The sequence below is a fragment of the Bos indicus x Bos taurus genome, chromosome 12 (genome assembly GCF_003369695.1).
Source record: "Bos indicus x Bos taurus breed Angus x Brahman F1 hybrid chromosome 12, Bos_hybrid_MaternalHap_v2.0, whole genome shotgun sequence".
Lineage (NCBI taxonomy): Eukaryota > Metazoa > Chordata > Mammalia > Artiodactyla > Bovidae > Bos > Bos indicus x Bos taurus.
In genome coordinates, this window is record NC_040087.1 from 28,595,990 (window position 1) to 28,616,053 (window position 20,064).

A 20,064-nucleotide genomic window follows, 5' to 3' on the forward strand; every position below is an offset into this window, starting at 1 on the left:
CAGCATTAGAGCTAACATCACCCTTTATAGATTTACTCATTCACTTATTTAATATTCACACATTTTTGAGGCCCTCCTAAGATTCAGCCCTTGGATTGGCTGTGTTTACCGGGTAGAGTGTTAGCTAGAGTGAGGTGTGAGACAGGCCTGGAGAGGGAGCGGGGTGGTTCGGTAGAGGGTCTGTGGGCCACCCAAGGAGGTGATGTAGCACTAAGAGGTTTGCGTGTACACTCTGGAGTCAGAGCACCTGATCGCTGTCTTTGCCTCTGTCACGCACAGCTATGTGACCATGTGCTAGTTGCTGAACCTCTCAGCCTCTGAGTCCCAGTCAGAAGACTGGGATAACAGCTGTACTTGTATCTCATAAGCCTGCTGTGAGCTCCTCTGAGATGATCCACGCACAGTGTTGAGCAGCACACCAAGCATGGAGTATATGTGAGCACCTGGTGCATGGGAGCTCTTATTACTGGAAGAAAATGAATTGACTCTGAAAGTTACAGGGGGAAGTAACAGGATGAGGCTCACATCTGAGGGAAAAATAAGTTAGGCAGGAATACGGAGGGTGCCTTGAAGAAGTCACAAGACTGAGGGCAGAGACCATCTGGGAGGTCATTACAATGACTCAGGCACCAAGTGGCAGGGGCCTGACCCAAGGAAGAGAAGACGCGAGGAAGGGAGAGATGGAGAGTGAAGATACCTAGGATACAGACTTTCCAGGGCTTAGCAGTCTGGAAGTGTTCAGTGTTCAAGAAGAAGGTGGCCGAGTCAACAGGGGCCCCCATTAAGTAGAACATAATATCCTCAACCAATAGAAAAAGAAATTGTGAACCAGAGTGGTTAAGGAACTTTCTCAAAGTCCAGGATTCCAGCTCAGGACTTCTCATCTTTTATGCAAAGTTTTCTCCAAAAAACAGGTCTGGAACAGTTACATATTTTTGAATAGACAGCATTTCAAAAACTTGATATGGAATATCCTTATTCTCTAGAGCAGGGGCTCCCAACCTCCGGGATCTAATGCCTGATGATCTGAGGTGGTGCTGATGTAATAATGATAGATATAAAGTACACAATACATGTAATGAGCTTGATTCATCCTGAAACCACCCCCCTGCCCATTGCCCCATCTGTGGAAAAATTGTCTTCCATGAAACTGATCCCAGGTGCCAAAAAAGTTGGGGACCACTGCTTTAGAGCATGAAGTACACTAATTGGTCCAAATTTGACCAGATAACCAGGCAAAAGCTCATTCATAAGCAGGAAAGATGTATTTTCTGTTCTAAAAGCAAGTCAAGTTCTACAAAGATGCTGAGAAGGAAAAGCTAATTCTTCAGGGCAGACTTGCTATTAAGTCTGCAATTATCAAGCAGATCACAGTTGCCAAAAGAACACACAGAGGTCTTAAACCTGGGGCTTCTAATTAAGGACCAAGGCAGGCCATCACAAACTTCCTTTGTATTTCAATCCATTTCTGTTATAGAAACCACCCAGTTTGTGCTATTTTATTATATATAAGAAATCAGGCAGGCACATTTCTTTAGAGTCAAAGTCAAGAAAAAAACCATGGCACGGTCCATTTAGATGAAGCTTTTAAGAAGTTCCAGTACTTTCGGATCTCCAATGAGACTCACTCTACTCTTCATCTCACTTTGTCATCATTCACAATTTGCAATCTGGAATCTGTCTTCATTTTAAACTGACAGTGTGGGATCACAATAAGGACTCTGAGAGTCTGAAGTTGGTGCAGCCCTTGCTATTTTTGGTGACCACTGCTCTTGAAATAATGGTATTCACATGCTTGACTGGTGAAAACACTCAAAAACATTCCTGGAGTACGAACAGACAGGACCAGGGAGGGGAGAGAGCTTTGGGAATAGAAGGCCCAGTTGATAACAGAAGTGGAATGTTTGTGGAAGAAAAAGGTCCAGTGTCACGGAACTGAGATGGGGTGAAAATAACATCAAGGCAAGACTGAGTGGCAGCAGGTGAGAGAGAAGAGGAAGAAGTTGTGAGAAGGGTTGGGGTCCCCCCACCCCTGCACCTTGTGCTGTGTGATCACATACAATTGCTGCTTCTTCTACCCAGAACTTTCTCATTTTCACTTCTGTTAGATTTTTAACCAGATAATCACAGCATCATCTTGTGAAACACACGGGATTGAATATTATAAAAGAGAAAGTGGGAAAAAGATTTTAGCTAACTAAAAAGGAAAAGAAGACTCAGAGGTAAACGAGAAAGATGCTCAGCCACCCCGAGGATGCAGGAAGTGGTGGAAGGCTGTGTGGTGCTGGCCGACCTACTCGCAGCCTCCTGGTCCAGTGAGTGATGAGTGGCTGAGGAGAGGGCACCCCCAAACCCCCGCAGGGCCATCCCACTGAGAAACCGGAAAAGGATGGGTTCTTGCCTGTAACATAAACACCTGTGATTACAATAAACAGCAGTCCTGTGAGAATCTGGAGGCTGCAACTGAGAGAGAAGAGAGACGTTTAGAGAAGGCAACTCAGGAAGTCTGACCAGCTTGGGGGACCTGAGGGAAAATTTCTAAGAAGCTGATCTGGTTTCCAGGAGCCGAAAATGGGGTCACAAGTATATGGTTACACACAAGACCACTGACAGGGCTTGAAAGGACTCCACCATGACACAGGAGTCAAGCATACCCCCAAAATCGCTACTGCCAATGTCAACTGCATGTGTCATCCCCTCATCCCCCTCTCCACTGGCAGCTGGCATGGGGTTCAGGGACCAGAGTGGCCTGATTCAACAGGTGGCCACGGCCAATGGTCCCGAGGCCCTGCTTGGAGTCCGGGGTGTAGGTCAGGGGTGTAGTGTGAGCACTATGCCGAGTAAGGATGTGGGTAAAGTGGGGAAAACCCAGAGCCTGAACAAGGCCACCTTCTTTGTTGGTCAGACCAGACAAACCACTGAACCAAAAATAATTCCGTAAAGGTGAGCTCCACTTCAGGTGGAGTTGGCTCAGTCGCTTTGAAGAGTTTTGTTGCTGGAGGTACGCTGGGAGTGATTGCAAATTCACAAACTACACCCAGAAGAAAATCTCCATTAGGAAGGACAGCCTCCTTTCAACTCTGGCAGGACTGACCAAAGGTTATCAGACGTATGAGGGACCTGCTGGCCCACAGCATCACCAAGGGCAGAAGGGGAAGAAATGGTTGTGAAGGGAAAGCCCAGAGGGAGACCAGGGTTTCTAAGAGGAGCAACACATGCTGACAAGTGGACTGTTCACCTCTGTAATGTTCACACCAGAAGCAGTGGAAATTTCCTCTCTAAGGTGTTAAGAGAATGAGCTTCCACTGTTTACAGTGCTTTGAACTACATCTCAATTAAAATGCAAAAATAAGATGAAGTGTTCTAACAAGGACCTACTGTGTAGCACTGGGAATTCTGGTCAATGTTACGTGGCAGCCTGTATGGGAGGGGAGCTCGAGGGAGAATGGAGACATGTGTAATACATGTAATGTGTGGCTGAGTCTCTTCCCTGTTCACCTCAAACTGTCACAAACATTGTCTGTTTATTGGCTATATTGTTTAGTTGCCAAGTCTTGTCTGACTCTTTGTGATCCCATAGACTGCAGCCCGCCAGGCTCCTCTGTCCATGGGATTTCCCAGGCAAGAATACTGGAGTGGGTTGCCATTTCCTTCTCCATAATTGGCTATACCCTGGTACAAAATAAAAAGTTAAAAAATAGTAAGATAAAATTATAAAGTAAAAAATATATAATTAAGGGGTTTATTGAGGCAGTTTGTTCTCACCTGGCTACTCAAAACAGCCACCCTCTGCTATATACACACAGGCTAAAGAACCAACGATGAATGGTAAATTTAAGTATTTTTCAGATACCACCAAAGGTTGTGGAACTGTGAACGCATGACCTCAAAGTTCTACCAACTGAAAAGAAACACTGCATAAAATGTGCATAAATTGCATAAAACCAATGACATCTGTCACTTCCATTCTGCTTCAGGAAAATTCTATAAATTTGAGCAACTGACTTTTACTCTTCTGAAATTCAAGCTCCTTGTCTGAAAATAGGAATGAACGTGTGCCCACTTTCCTAACGTGTATATGAAACTGCACTGTACATCGTGGCACAGTATGCTATTCAGATTCAAAGATGCCTAAAAATAACAACTAACATTTGCTCAGAGCTTACTGTGTTCTAGCCCTGATGTTAAGTGATTTGTATGCATTGTTTAATTCTCACAAGCCTATTTCATATTGTTGAAAGGAGGGTCAGCAAACCCTGAATGCAACTAGAGTGCTACAGGAAGTGACGAAGAGCCTGTGGACTGTTGGGTGGACAGGTCCTTCCTGTTGTCAAGGGCAGAGCAGGAAACATTCAGGAAGTTAAAGAGAAAAAAGATGGCAATTGCTAAGGAGAAGAGTAAGCTCCCCCATCTTTGCTTCTGATTCAGACAGTAAAGAATCCACCTGCAATGCAGGAGACCAGAGTTTGATCCCTAGGTTGGGAAGATCCCCTGGAGAAAGGAAAGGCTTCCCATTCCAGTATTCTGGCCTGGAGAATTTCATGGATAGAGGAAACTGGCGGGCTACGGTCCATGGAGTTGCAAAGAGTTGGACACGACTGAGCAACTAACACTTTCACTTTTCACTTTGACTTGAATTGCTGGGAAGGGAGCCTCTGGAGGACAATCCTTGAAACTCCTGTCACTAAAAACTGACACTTGCCATCTACCTCTACAAAGATTAAATTATGAGCCGTTGCAGCTGCTGACCTCCAACACCTTCTGAAAGGAGTTTCAGGGTGGAGATCAGGAATGAGGCACACTGTGCTCTGGGAAAAACTGGCAGAGCAGGCCTTCAGATAGCAAGATATTTTCAGAAGATTTTATGAGCCTAATTCTTGTATCTCCTCATATCTAGAAAAGCATGAAAATCCATCATGGTGACATGTGCTCCTCACAAATAGCAGCTGCCTTCAAGAGACTAGCAGAAACCTTCTGCAAAAAATACATAATCGATTTCACGTATTTCCCCTTCACGGAAATCACATATATACTTGACCTTCCACAGAGCTCTTTGGAGCAGTTTCTCAGAGCTGTCTGAAATGCTGTCTCCCGGGCTACAGCCCTTACTTTGCCCCCAATAAAACCTAACACAACTTTCACCCTGTATCAGTATATATATATTTTCAGTCGACACTCATTCAGGGAACTGAGCTGTGAGGGGCAGCAGAGCCTGCATGAAAGTTGGTTTGCCGATTATGAAGCAAACCAAGTTTTTCTCCAGTAAAAATGTACCATGGATGTACACGAGACTGTCTGAAATAAAAGGGCTCACACCTCTCTGATGAGACCGTGTCAGAAGTCAACTGAATCCAAATGTGACTGGACTGTAGGGGAATAAAGTGAGTGAAGGCTTGGAACCCACATTTACTGCTCTTCAGCTCCTTCACTCCTGTCCTGTGACCTTCTTGAGAGCTGAAGGGGATCGTTTTCTCATAGGTCAATGGACCCAGTGTGAGGGCCAGCTCTCTGAGTTATCCTTCCCCTGAGAGAATGGCCTCCAGCTTCTTTTGAAGCTTATGAAAAAGGCCTCTTCACAGGCTTCCCATATAAGTCCAGTCATCTTCTCGACTTCACCCCGAGACTTGAACTCTCAAGAATATTTATTTGTTCTTTCCCCTCATAAAAACAGGACCCATTGCTTTGGGCTCTGTAAGAATGTACACAATAATAAACACAATACACTATAAATAGCATTGCCATTCCAACCACGTCTGACAGAATTCCCTCCTGACATGCCAGGCACGGAGGGTTTGCAGACCCAGGCGTCACTGGACGCTAACAAGGTGATTCCAGAGGTAAGACTCTCCCACTCAGATTTACAGCAGAAGAGCACTAGAGATGTTACCAAAAGGCTGCACGACATTTAAAAACTTAGCATTTCAAAGGGCTTACTTACATAATCATCACCAATTAGAAAGTCACTGAAATAAGTGAACTTTGCTTCTACTTCAATTTAACTGATAACAGTCTTTTTCCTGTTGACATTTTCTTTCAGATGAACCAAGTGCTGCCAGGTCATCTGTCTTTCAGCCCTCTCAACAGGCTTGTAAGAAAAGACAGGCTGAGGGGTTAAATACTTCGTCTTGATCACTTGGCTAGTCAAATGGCAAAGCAGAGAAGCAAAATTCGAGATTTCCCAATGGAATCAGTATTGGTCCCATTTTGGGGCACCTCCCCCACAACTTTCAAGATGCTGGCCCCTCATTCTCTTGCCTGGAAAATTCCAGGGACAGAGGAGCCTGGCAGGCTACAGTCCATGGGGTCACAAAGAGTCAGACACAGGTTCAGTTGAACTTGAGAGGCCACGGAGAGTGGTCTTTTGTCCCCTGATTCCACACTGCCCCTGAAGCCCTCTCACTCAGCGCCTCTCCTCTGTGGAAATATTAACACTGGTCTTCTGGTCACACCACCCTCCCCACTGCTGTCTATGGCAAATGGACAGGCTGCACCTCTACGTTTTGGGCGGACTTTGGCACTTGTCTCACAGCTTTTCTTTACTGTCAGTCTTTGCTATCACTCTGGGAGACTCCGTATTAGCCTGGATGGTCCTTTAGAGTATCTTGGTCTCTTTCTTCCTTGGCTCCTCCCATCTCCAAATAACCATGTTTATCATTCACTGGGAATCCACCCTCTGTGCGTAAGTGCTTAGTTACTCAGTCGTGTTTCACTCTTTGCAACCCTACGGAACTATAGCCCGCCAGGCTCCTCTGTCCATGGGATTTCCCAGGCAAGCATACTGGAGTGGGTTGCCATTCCCTTGTCCAGGGGTTCTTCCCAACCCAGGGATAGAGCCTGGGTCTCCCACATTGTAGGCAGATTGTTTACCATCTGAGTCACCAGGGAAGTCCCATTGATAAATAAGGTTATGCATAATACATCTTTAATCCAATCAGCATCAATATCTGTTATCCCTCTCTGGGCTTCCCAACATTATCAGATTAACCAGCCAGAAATGATACTTTCTTTTATCATGTTATTCTCCACAAGTCCAAACACCTCAGCTAGTAGTAAAGATTAGTTGAAAATATGCCTCTCCAGTCATTTCTATTTCTTTTTATCATGGGGTTTCCAAACTCCTTTTTCTTCTCTTTTTCAAATTATGATGACTTTTGTTCTTCCTTCTTCCACCCTTCCCACAAACCCCATTTCTAATGATTCTGTCTTTCAAATGTATTCAGGTTAAAAGTCACTTATGATTTTTAAGTTAAAGACATGCATAATTGTCAACCAGAACTTCAGATCAACATGAGGAAAATCAAGCTTACTTAACTACAATAATATCATTTCATTCAAAGCAAATTAACCTGAGGTTCAAGCTGGACTGGGCATTCTTATGGAGGATGGTGCGGGATAAATGTACGGATTTTGGAAGCTTTCTGAAGTACAAAACTTAGCTTGGGATCCCTGTTTCTTGGCCCTCCAGGGGTGTGGGTCTCAGATTGAGAATCAGATCCTGGATGAACTTTATCCTGAACAGACTCATCTCATGTCCTGGTCCCGCCTCTGTCCTTGTCCTCACGTCACTCCTTCTGCATTTCTGATTCTGTCTTTCCTTCAAGGGCAGCTCAAGTTCCACCATCTTCCAGGAGTCACCTGCTGCCATCCCCAGACCACAGTAATCCTCCTACCCTGTGATTTCAGGTATCACATATTTTGTGTGCCATTAATTTGCAGAAGTTCAGGCTTTAGATTACTACTTACCTTATGTGCTTATGTCTTTGCTTCTATATTGAATTTTAAACCTCTTGAGCATGGGAGTTAAAAAAAAAACTGAAACCAAAAACATTTCTTTACTCTTTCTGGGCATGCTAGACAGTACTGAGAATTAATAAATGTCCATTTTTTAATGATCATTCTTTTAGGAATCATGACAAAGGATTAAAATTGAGTTTCGTCAAAAAAGGCCCACCACAGTTCTCACCTACCTCGCCAGCAGGTCAATAAGTTCAAGCTTTGACATCCCATCAGGAAGCAGTCGAGGAATAGCAGCAACACAGGTCCTGAAAAGATCTATTTTTGGCTTTCTCTCACCCCTGGAATGTGAAGACAAAGTTTAAACATAAGTCAAAGGTTGTGAAAACATTTTTAAAAATTGGTCAAATATGTAAACAAAGACTAGAATCAAGGCCTTCTGAATCACCGCCTGGTGTCTGCTCCATATTATTTTTTAAAAACAAAACTATTTTAGTGCTCTTTTAAGCTTTAATAGCCTCAAAAGTATAAATGATAGAAACTCACAAAAGCTATCCTTTGATAGTTTAATTTTAAAAATTCCTTTTATACTTATTTAGTTTGTGAGTTCTCAATAATACATTTTTAATTAAAATTTTTTGTTTTATCAAACATCAGCTAGCTTTAAAAAAGCATTACAATTAAAATTCCATGTTATTCTTAATATTTATGCCCTTTATAGCTTGGCCAGTTCTAAGAGAACTTACGAACACGTAAATGTTGGACAGAGATAAATATCTGAAGAGGAAAATGTCAGTAGCAGAAGCATTCTATCATACATCTTTCCATTCAGTGGCTTTCTGTAGGTTTGGTCCCTGTGGGCTGCCATAAGGATACTGAATTTACTAAAATGCCTAAATGCACCAGCATGTAATAAATGTATTGTAGTCATTCCTACATTCAGCACTGAAAAACAGGATTTTAATATATACAAGAAATGGTGCCTCTAACAAACACAAAATCCGAAAGCTTCTCTCTCTAATGAGTTATGCTTCTTCTCTTAGAGTCCCCACTGCTGGTTTTCACTTTTTTTTTTAGTACATCCCAAAATAAGTCTTTCATATTGTCAAGTAAAATCCTGAAATGTATATAATTGTGCACCCATTTCTGTTTTTTAAAATTATACCAATGGTCCTGACCTCTATGGAGATTTCATCTTTCTAAGATAATTAATGTTTTCTATGGGGCTTCCCTGGTGGCTCAGCTGTAAAGAACCTGCCTGCCAATGCAGGACATGCAAGAGACTCAGGTTCGAGCCATGGGTTGGGAAGATTCCTGGAGAAGGAAATGGCAACCCACTCCAGTATTCTTGCCTGGAGAATCCCATGGACTGAGGAAACTGGTGAGCTACAGTCTACGGGGTCACAAAAGAGTCAGACACAATTGTGTGACCAAACAAACAACAATGCCTTCTATATTCTGCTGTAAAATGTGAAGGGAAAACATAAATTTGGTGATAAATTACTTCAATTTTTACTAGTTTAAGTAGGTAACTGATTCTTAATCATATATTTTATCAATAACCTTTATGGGAAAACTAAATTACACATCAAATCTTTGAAATAACTTAAGTGATAAAATAAAACAGCATATTTAAATTCTGATTTACTCCTCTGAGAATAAATGTAGAATCGGCACCAAATTAACACAGTCCTAGGGATTAGGGGCAGGCGGAAAAGGGGACGACAGAGGATGAGATGGCTGGATGGCATCACCGACTTGATGGACGTGAGTCTGAGTGAACTCCAGGAGATGGTGATGGACAGGGAGGCCTGGCGTGCTGCGATTCACGGGGTCGCAGAGAGTCGGACACAACTGAGCGACTGAACTGAACTGAACTGAGGACACAATAATGAAAATACAAAGTAGCACAGAAGCAATTTCTTCCTGGAACAGCATATTCTATTCTGTGTCAGAACAGAAATGTAACGAGCAGAATCCATGCTCTCTGTAAGCTAAAGAGGATAATCGGACAGCAATTTTGCTCTGTGACTACTTTTTAGCATGTGTTTGTAACTTTGTTAGGAATGAATACAAAACTGTTTATGCAAAAAATAAGAGACATCTGTCATTTCTAAAATACTTTGTTTTTGTGGGAAGTTGTAAAGATTATTTTCTCTCATTTTCCATGGTCATTTTGCAGGGGATGTACACAGACTCTGTACAGTGGCCTCCAATCAACTGAAGGAAGGAGCAGACTTCAAATGATATCTGTGACGGCCAGACAGAGTTAGAGCCTGGTGACTGATGTGAGTGCTCATGTGTGACACACAGAGTCATTTCAATAGCTCTCCTGATGTGCTCTCCAGATGTTTTAAACACCTGGGATTACTTTCCTATCTGCCGGAAAACAGCCTGACCCTGCCTGGCCTGGTGTGTATGACAAATTCTGCCAGACAGAATTCCCAGCTGATAAAGCGAGCCCAGATTAGAAACTCTCAATGGTGCCTGGTTTCCTTTTACTGCAGTCCTCACTCCCTCGGCTTTTATAGGAAGTGTATGAGTCCCCCAATTGACGTGTGTGTGTGCACCCAGTCCTGTCTGACCCTTTGTGGCCCCATGGATTGTAGCCCGCCAGGCTCCTCTGTCCGTGGGACTCTCCAGGCAAGAATACTGGAGTGGGTTGCCATTTCCTACTCCAGGGGGATCCTCCCAACCTGGGGATCAAACCTGTGTCTCTTGTATGCCCAGCATTGGCAGGTGGGTTCTTTACCACCGGTGCCACCTGGGAAGCCCCAAATAACATAGTATTTATTAACAGACATTATATAATTATTATTAACAATCATATTATTGTATTTACAATTATTACCATTTTTGCCAGCATAAAGCACAAGAGGGATGAGAAATGGAAACAAAGCAACACAGAATGCTTCATGTTCAAGTTCACACCCTACACAAGGCCTGGACCAACCTCAAATACCAACTCCAATAACCATTTCCATTAGCATGGTGTTGACCTCAACTCTCTTTCCCTAAATGCTTATATGATTCTCTAATGTTTCTCCTTGTTTTTTAGAAATGCAGCCATGAAATATTTTCCACTCAAGGGTCTGCTTTAAAACCTAGCACAAAAACTCTTTCTAGCCCAATTTGAGGGTCTTAAGATGGTTGACTAGGAAAAAGTAAAGAATCACCTTAGAAAAGGTTTGAGGTATTACTAAAATACAAATGAAATGTTTACACTTACATTTAAACCTGTACCCTTTTAAGGTTTTGAATATGTTTTAGTCCTGACCTGTTCTATGACCTCTGCATTACAAACATAGTTTTCCTTTATTTATTATTATTGTTTTGGCAGCACCACATGACTTGCAGGATCTTAAGCTTCCCAACCAGGGATGAAACTCATGTCCCTAGCAGTGGAAGTGTGGAGTCATAACCACTGGAAGGCCAGGGAAGTCCCTCATAGTTTTCTTTTAAACATCTTTCAATTCTTGACTGTTTTCAAAGGAAACAACTATATGGAGGAAGTTTTAAAAGCACTTCTTGTATCTTCTACATTATCAATTGAAAATTGCTTAAACATATTCAAAGAGTACATAATAAGGAAGTTAAAGGTTTATGGACAATCTGGCAATTTGTGGGATAAGTACTAGAGCTGTAGACAAGATATTCACTGTTATTAACTTTGGTCACTATCACTTCTGCTATCATTTCGGCTGAAATGTCTATAGCAATGTGCACTCCACATCATTTCAATCAAATGATTGGCAAGCTACGGAAAATATACATTGTATAACCCATTTTTATAAAAAAAGTATATATTTGTGTTGACATTGGGAAACTCTGGAATAAATCACCCTTAATAAAGGAAGGGCTGCAGATTTTAAGTGGAGCTCTGTAGAGGAGGTTTTCATTTTAACTTGCCATGCTGCTAAATATGCTTTAAAAATAATTCTGTATTTTTAACTTTATTTTATCATGTTTTGTTTCACTGTACTTTGCTTTTAACATACTAACGTTAATACACACCTATAACATGAACTTCCCTACACAGGTAACAACCTTCCTGCTAATGGTAATACTTAGAACTGGATATGCTAAGAATCAGCCTGCCAACATGGAAACCACAGGAGATGAGAATTTGATCCTTGGGTCAGGAAGTTCCCCTGGAGTAAGAAATGGCAACCCATTCCAGTATTCTTGCCTGGAGAAGTCATGGACAGAGGAGCCTGGCAGGCTACAATCCATGGGGTCGCAAAAGTTTGGACACGACGGAGCACACATGCTAAGTGACAAAAGAAAATTTTTCTAATTATATTTTTAGAAATTTATGACACAGGTGCCAGATGTAATTCACAGTTCAAGAAAGTCCAAACTTTCTTAAAATGAAAGGTCACAACCAAATCCATGTTCCTGCCATAAGCAATCAAAAGTAGCTAATACAAATCGTGTGAGTTTCTAATGAAGAGCACTAATTACAAATCTAGATCTCAAATTTTGGCTAAGAACATCTGATTTCTACACTTTAAGCTACAAATACATTCTCAAAATCCAGTATTTCTATGACACGGTTACATAGAGAATATTCAGTTCAGTTCAGTTGCTCAGTTGTGTCCAACTCCTTGCGACCCCATGAACCGCAGCACGCCAGGCCTTCTTGTTCATCACCAACTCCTGGAGTCCACCCAAACCCATGTCCATTGAGTTGGTGATGCCATCCAACCATCTCATCCCCTTCTCTTCCTGCCCTCAATCTTTCCCAGCATCAGGGTCTTTTCCAATGAGTCAGCTCTTCGCATCAGGTGGCCAAAGTATTGGAGTTTCAGCTTCAGCATCAGTCCTTCCAGTGAACACCCAGGACTGATCTCCTTTAGGATGGACTGGTTGGATCTCCTTGCTGTCCAAGGGATTCTCAAGAGTCTTCTCCAACACCACAGATCAAAAGCATCAATTCTTCAGCACTCAGCTTTCTTTATAGTCCAACTCTCACATCCATACATGACCACTGGAAAAACCATAGCCTTGACTAGATGGACCTTTATGGACAAAGTAATGTCTCTGCTTTTGAATATGCTGTCTAGGTTGGTCATAACTTTCCTTCCAAGGAGTAAGCATCTTTTAATTTCATGGCTGTAATCACCATCTGCAGTGATTTTGGAGCCCCATAAAATAAAGTCAGCCACTGTTTCCACTGTTTCCCCATCTATTTCCCATGAAGTGATGGGACCAGATGCCATGATCTTCGTTTTCTGAATGTTGAGTTTTAAGCCAACTTTTTCACTCTCCTCTCTTCCTTTCATCAAGAGGCTCTTTAGTTCTTCACTATCTGCCATAAGGGTGGTGTCATCTGCATATCTGAGGTTATTGATATTTCTCCTGCACTCTTGATTCCAGCTTGTGCTCTCTCCAGCCCAGCGTTTCTCATGATGTACTCTGCATATAAGTTAAATAAGCAGGGTGACAGTATACAGCCTTGATGTACTCCTTTTCCTATTTGGAACCAGTCTGTTGTTCCATGTCCAGTTCTAACTGTTGCTTCCTGACCTGCATATAGGTTTCTCAAGAGACAGGTCAGGTGGTCTGGGATTCCCATCTCTTGAAGAATTTTCCAGAGTTTGTTGTGATCCACACAGTCAAAGGCTTTGGCATAGTCAATAAAGCAGAAATAGATGTTTTTTTGGAACTCTTGCTTTTTCGATGATCCAGCAGATGTTGGCAATTTGATCTCTGGTTCCTCTGCCTTTTCTAAAACCAGCTTGAACATCTGGAAGTTCATGGTTCATGTATTGCTGAAGCCTGTCTTGGAGAATTTTAAGCATCACTTTACTAGCGTGTGAGATGAGTATTAAGCAGGTTTAACTCTCACATTTCAGGAATACTCACTAGAAACAAGTGAACTTATGATTCTTAAAGATGGTATGACTGTAAACTGGTGGTGTTGCTCTAGCACATGGGCTTGGGAGCAAAACATCACTTCTGAAAACTGTGGACCAGAAAAAGTCTTGGGTCCATTTTCTAACTTATTGGCCTAATGATACTTGAAACACAGCCAAAAAAAGATCAATCTTGGATTTGACTTTACTTTTACAGTTAGCCAAATATTATCAAACTATGTTTTTAATATCCCTAACACTTCTTTAAAGGAAATCAACCCGGAATATTCATATATTCCTTGGAAGGATTGATGCTGAAGTTGAAGCTCCAATACTCTGGCCACCTGATTCAAACAGCTGACTCACTGGAAAAGACTCTGATGCCGGGAAAGGTTAAAGGCAAAAGGAAGAGGGTGGCCGAGGATGAGATGGTTGGATGACATCACCCACTGAAATGACATGAATATGAGCAAACTCCAGGAGATTAGTGAAGGACAGGGAAGCCTGGAGTGCTGCAGCCCACAGGGTGGCAGAGTCAGACACGACTTAACCATTGAATAACAACACTTCTTAGAGCTGACTCTAATAAGATGAGAACAATATACAAATTAAAGGAGAAAGACCTCTCTGGTGTCTTTTGGTTCATTAATCCTTCATTGAAAACTTAGTCCTCATTTATACTCACGTGATCATGTCTTCGGGTTCTTTGTTTAACATCTGGACATTAGTCAGCATCATACACCTTCCTACTTCTTTATCAAGGTGCCTTAAAATGTTGTCCACAGCTTTTCGTACTTGAGAGTAATATAATGACATGCCTGAAAAATATGCATTACAGTCACATATTTGACTAAATCTATCAAACAGTGAAATGCCCAGTTTATTTATCCTCAGTGATGTATTTTTTATTGAAGACTTTCTGTGAGTCAATGAGTTCTTCGAGAAGAGTCTAATTCTGCTAATTAGACCAGCCTATTTAGCAGAGTTTAATTCTAATTCTAATCTCTTATTTGCAGGATTCTTAGCATAGCGCCCTCATGTCGTAGGTGTTACCCAAAGAATCATTTAAATTTAACACATAGGAAATCTAATTCTTCAAAGGCAAATATTTTCCAGAAGAGTTAAAATAAAAAAGGAAACAAAAAAATTAATAAAATAAGAAAGGAAACAAAGTTCCATGCTGGAATTTTCATATTTCTGTTTAGTATTAAAAAAAAAATCACCTTGATGAATGATTATCTGAATAAAAGGTAATAAAAGACAATGCTCATTTGGGGTTAGAATTTTAATAACTTTTTATTATAAATATAAAGATAATTATATTTTCCCTGAAATAAACATTTTTTTTTAGTAAAAGTAATAAAACGGCTTCACATTATACATTTTTAAATGAAGGAAGATGTATTTCAGTGTTATTATTTTTATCACTCTCAGCAGAGTGGAAGACAAATGTGTATAGAATATGTATTTCATATATGTATATACATTTTCCATATTTATGTATATAATAAAAATGTAAATTGCTTTGCATCCAAAATTTGTACTTTAATGAAATAATTATTAATGGTTATTTCTCATGTATTAAAATTTTTTGAACTCATTTAACCATTTCATAACTAAGATAAATATTTTAAAGAAAAAAGTTTCCTCATATGTTTCCTCCAGGTCTTTGGAATCAAGGAACTGTCTTAACAAGTTGGAAGCATGTTTGTAAATTCACAAACTCAGTAAAAAAAGAAACAAATGCAAAAAGTTATCTCTTTGGGTTAAGATAGTTAAATTAAAAAGAAAATAATCTTATGTAGGCGAAACCCAAAATACACCCTGGCAGATATGGGGTTTGGCATGTTTAAAACACAGATTAAACTAATTTCACTGAAAAAAAAAAAAAAAAAGGAACCGTAAAAAGGGATGCGGGAATGAATAAGTGAATGAATATATTTTTATGGTTGCTTTATAAACAGGATTATCTACCAAAGGACACAGATATCTTAGAAATTTATTGTAAACTGCAGATAATCAATATTAGAAGTTTGAAAAGACCAAACTTAGATAAAAATCTAACATTTAAACAACAAAATGTTTAACAGGAAGTTCCAAAAAGTTTAAAGGGCAGTAAAACAAACCACAGACTGAATCAAAACAATTAATGTTGAAATGTCTCATCAGCTACTTTTATGAATATTTTTTAAAAGTGTATCTCACTAAGGGTGAGTATCTGTTGGTCATTTTAAAGGCTTAATAAAACCCAGCGTGAACACATCTTTGAAACCCACCTATCATTTTGGCTTCCTCTTCAGTTAGCGTCTTACTCAGATACGTTTTCTTCACTCTCAGCGTGTTTCCTGAAGGGAGAACAGCCCCGGTAACCGGCATGGGAGGTTCTCCATCTTTCTGCTGCAAGCTATCGGCTATGACCAAGAATGCCCTTAAGCCAATATTCATTCTCTGTAAGAGACAATACGTTCATGATGAAGAGAAAGACCCAGTTACTGTCGTGAAATCAGACCAGCAGTCCTTCAGAGAAGTTAAGCATGGCTTGCCATCTAGATCAGAGTGGGAAAGTCATAGGCATAAGAGTTTAGGCCAAACCTGAGAGAATAAATGGACATGAGTTGTAGCAAGCTCCAGGAGATGGTGAAGGACAGAGAAGCCTGGTGTGCTGCAATCCATGGGTTCGCAAAGAGTCGGACACAACTGAGCGACTGAACAAGAAGAGAGTAAAATTAAATTTCTGACGCTTTTGTTGCTGCATCACAAGGAAACAACTGGGAAGATTTTCACCAAACTCGCAGGGCGCGTTAAGAGACAAGCAGACTCATTCTCTTTGGGGGATCCACCTCAAAGGGACAAGCAGCCACCCTCTGGAGCTGCTTCAGTAAGGTAAACTGAGGTCAAGAGAAGTCTCTTCCGTCTCCTGGAAGGAGACATGTTAATTCACATGTCTCCTTCACAATGACTGGATGAAAGAAAAAAAAAAAAAAAACAAACACCAAACAAACAGAGTTCTAACTGAATCACAGAAATAAGAGTTGTCTGCTCTGAACTGCAGGTTGCAGACTTTGGAGTCACAAAGGCTGGTGAATTTGAAAATAAATTTAAAGTATTCAAAGCCATAGAACCTGTTACTGATAACAACACATAAGCTTATAAGAAGAAATGTCCTTCTGGGCCAGGTCATTATCTTCCTCAGTCGCAGGTGAGACATAATATTGGCTGTAAAATATGACGCAGTTTATCTTCCTCAGTCTCAGGTAATGGCTCCAAAAGATGATGCAGTAAGGGCAGAAGGTACTAAAACATCTGTTCTTCCTTCAACAGCCACGTGTAAACATTTACACTCATATTTTCAAACCACATCAAATTAATAAGTTCCCTAAGTAGACTACTCCCTAATGCAGAAAATAATTACCAGTAATAACACTGATAACCTAATTACAATTTATTGAATTCTTAAAGTATATCCAGAACTGCACATTAGCTCTCATCTTTAAAACAGCCATGCAAGGAAGGTACGATTATTCTTATTTTTCAGGTGAGGAAACTGAGGACCACGTAACTAGTAGGTGGGAAGCTAAATATGCAAGTTGAGTTTGCCTGGATCACCCATCCTGTAGTACATGATTACACGTACTCATAAGACGAAGCAATACTTCGAGTTTTATTATTTATTTTAAAGCTTTCCTTCTTTATGGCTGCACCGGGTCTCTGTTGCTGCACACAGGTTTACTGTAGTCACAGCCAGTGGAGGCCACTCCAGCTGTGCCACACGGGCTTAGCTGTCCTGTGATACGTGAGATCTTCCCAGATCAGGGACTGAACCTCTCTGTCCCCTGCATTGGCCGGTGGACCCTTTATCACTGAGCCATCAGAGAAGCTGTGACTTCTAGTTTTAAACTATTAATTCAAGCTTCAAGGAGTAGGGAGATTTTAAGCAGGATGTGGGAAACATTTCTCTGGCCCATTCATACCCAATACAGTGTGTATTTTATGACTTTTATGGTCTTCACTAATATTCTCTCTCCATTTTCTAAGATGAACAAGTATTAATTAAAAAATTGACTGTATATTAAAATTCATTAGTTCCCTCATTTATTTTAGTAGTTCTTTCTGAAATATTTTCTAGGCTTGTGGATTTTTTTTCAAGACACAGCAATCATTTGGGTGAGGAAATACAATGTTCAGTTCAGGAGACGCAGTACCTATAGGATGACCGTGAGTTGACGTAAATGATCAAGCCATTATCTGCAAGTGGATTATCCAATTTATGAGCCAGGCTGCCAGTTCTCTTAGTTTTCCTTTCCTCTGAATAGTATCCAGGACAGAAGTAAGTTGGAATAGTTTAAGAAGTATATTTTTAACTTAATTTCAAAAATAATTTCTTCTCATGTTTTATATAGCTCTGTTTCATGCCTCTCCTTCTATTATCTGTCTGGTCTTAAGAAATTACTTAACTTTCTCAAGGCCAAGTCTCAGGTTCCTTTCTGTAGAAGGAGAATACTAATACCTATTGATCATATAGGGCTATGGCGAGAATTAATGCTGGAAAAGTTCCTACTAGCAAATATATTGTAGGCAAGAATCTTCAGTTTTCCTGTTGAAGTCAAGTTTACTGAGATATAATTCACATGTAGTAAAACGCACTCCTTTTCTAAAGTTCTTCCAATTTTGAGAAACACAGTCTGCTAACTATCATCATCACAGTCAAGATGTAAGATATTTCCAGCATCCCCTAAAGTTCCTCTGTGTATCTGTAAAGTCAGTCCTCTCCTCCAACCTCAGCACTTTACTATCAGTGTCTAATTTCTGTCTATAATTTTGCCTTTTTTAGAATACGATATAAACAGAGGCAAACAGACACAACCTTTTGTGTCTTGCTTATTTCGCTTAGTGTAATGCTTTGGAGGTGCTGCTGCAATATCAATAGTTTGCTCCTTTTTGTGGCTAAATAAGTACTCCATTGTATGGATGATTCATAATTTCTTTAGACACCCACCAGCTGTTGAACAGGAGTGGCTTTCCTGTTTTTAGTCATCATGAATAAAGCTCCTATAAATATTCATACAAACCTTTATGGACATAGGTTTTAATTTCTCTTGGATAAATACCTTGGAATGGAGCTGCTGGATCAAATGCCAAGTGTATATTTAAACTTATAAGAAATCACCAAACTTTTCTAAAGTGGTGGTACTATTTCGAATACTCACTAAAACAGTATCAAGTTCCAATTGCTCTGTATTCTTCTCAGCATATCTCACTTTAGTTTTAACTTGCATTTCTCTAATGATTTATGATGTTGAACATCTTTTCTTGGGTTTACTGGTCATATGTATCTCTTCTTTGGTAAAGAGGCTCTTCATTTTGCCCATACAAAATGAATACAAAAAACTGTATTATTGAGTTATGATAGTTCATATATATTCTGGATAGAAGAGTTTGTCAATATATGTTTTGCAAATATTTTCTCCCAGTCTTTGGCTCTACGCTTCAGTAAACATCATTTTTTAAAGTGCATACTTTACGATGATGATGGTCAATTTATCAACTTTTTATTTTGTAGTTTATAATTTTTGTATGCAAAGAAATTTCTGTCTACTCAATGTCACAAAGATTTTATGCTTTCTTCTGGAAGATTTCTGATACAGGATTTCACATTTAGGCTTATGATTTAAGTTAATTTTTGCTGACAGGGCAAATTATGGGTTGAAGTTCATCATGTTGCAAGTGATTGCCCAACTGTTTAGCACCATTTATTAGAAAGACTATCCTGGGATTCCCTGGCTGTCCAGTGTTTAGGACTCCGTGCTTCCACTGCAGGGAGCCTGGGTCTGATCCCTAGTTGGGAAACTAAGCTGTATGTCACAGTCAAAAAAAAAAAAAAGACTATCGTTTATCCATTGAAAAGCTTGGAACTACTGTCTCTAGGCAAGAGAAGACTCTTTAGTCAGTGGGTCATGGGCCTCATTTCGCCAAAATGCCCTGAATTTACACTGGATCCCCCCGCCCCCCTCACTGGCCTACTGACTGACAGCAGCCACTGTGGACCCCCGTGACATCACTAAAAACTAGACAAACTCCTATTTGGGGCTTGTTGGGCTCAAGGTGCTGCTCAATCTCAGCACCAAGAAGAGCAATCAGGGTTTGTGAGGGGAAGCAAGAGGGTACAGGGAGGCTTGGTTCCCTTTGCTGCTAACCAGCTGCCTGTTCTGAGCCTCTGGGCTCTGGGCCTCCTTCCTCACTGACATGATGAAGGAGCCAGACAATATCACAGTGATGACAGGAACAATCTTTTAAAAAAATTTCATGGTGTGCAATGTCTTACAGCTACTAAAGGTGGAAGAGCTGGTGGCAAGCAGTAAATTCAGCTCTGCTGACTTCTGGTTCAGTGTTCTCTCTACAATCTCACAGGTACGAGGCTGAAAAGAGGCTGCTTGCCAGGCATATTTCTCTTGGTCAACACTCTTTTTCGAGG

At 40.6% G+C, this 20,064-nt stretch overlaps 1 protein-coding gene across 8 annotated transcripts in view; it reads right to left on the bottom strand.

The window, feature by feature from the left end:
- Positions 1-20,064, bottom strand: part of FRY (FRY microtubule binding protein) — a 329,597-nt gene that overhangs the window by 109,827 nt on the left and 199,706 nt on the right. For all 8 annotated transcript variants that reach the window (XM_027557464.1, XM_027557466.1, XM_027557463.1 and 5 more), the window contains 3 exons: positions 15,869-16,040; positions 14,278-14,410; positions 7,968-8,075 (listed from right to left, as the gene is read on the bottom strand). In XM_027557464.1, coding sequence (XP_027413265.1) covers positions 7,968-8,075; positions 14,278-14,410; positions 15,869-16,040 — 413 coding nt within the window. The remainder of the gene's footprint in view (positions 1-7,967; positions 8,076-14,277; positions 14,411-15,868; positions 16,041-20,064) is intronic.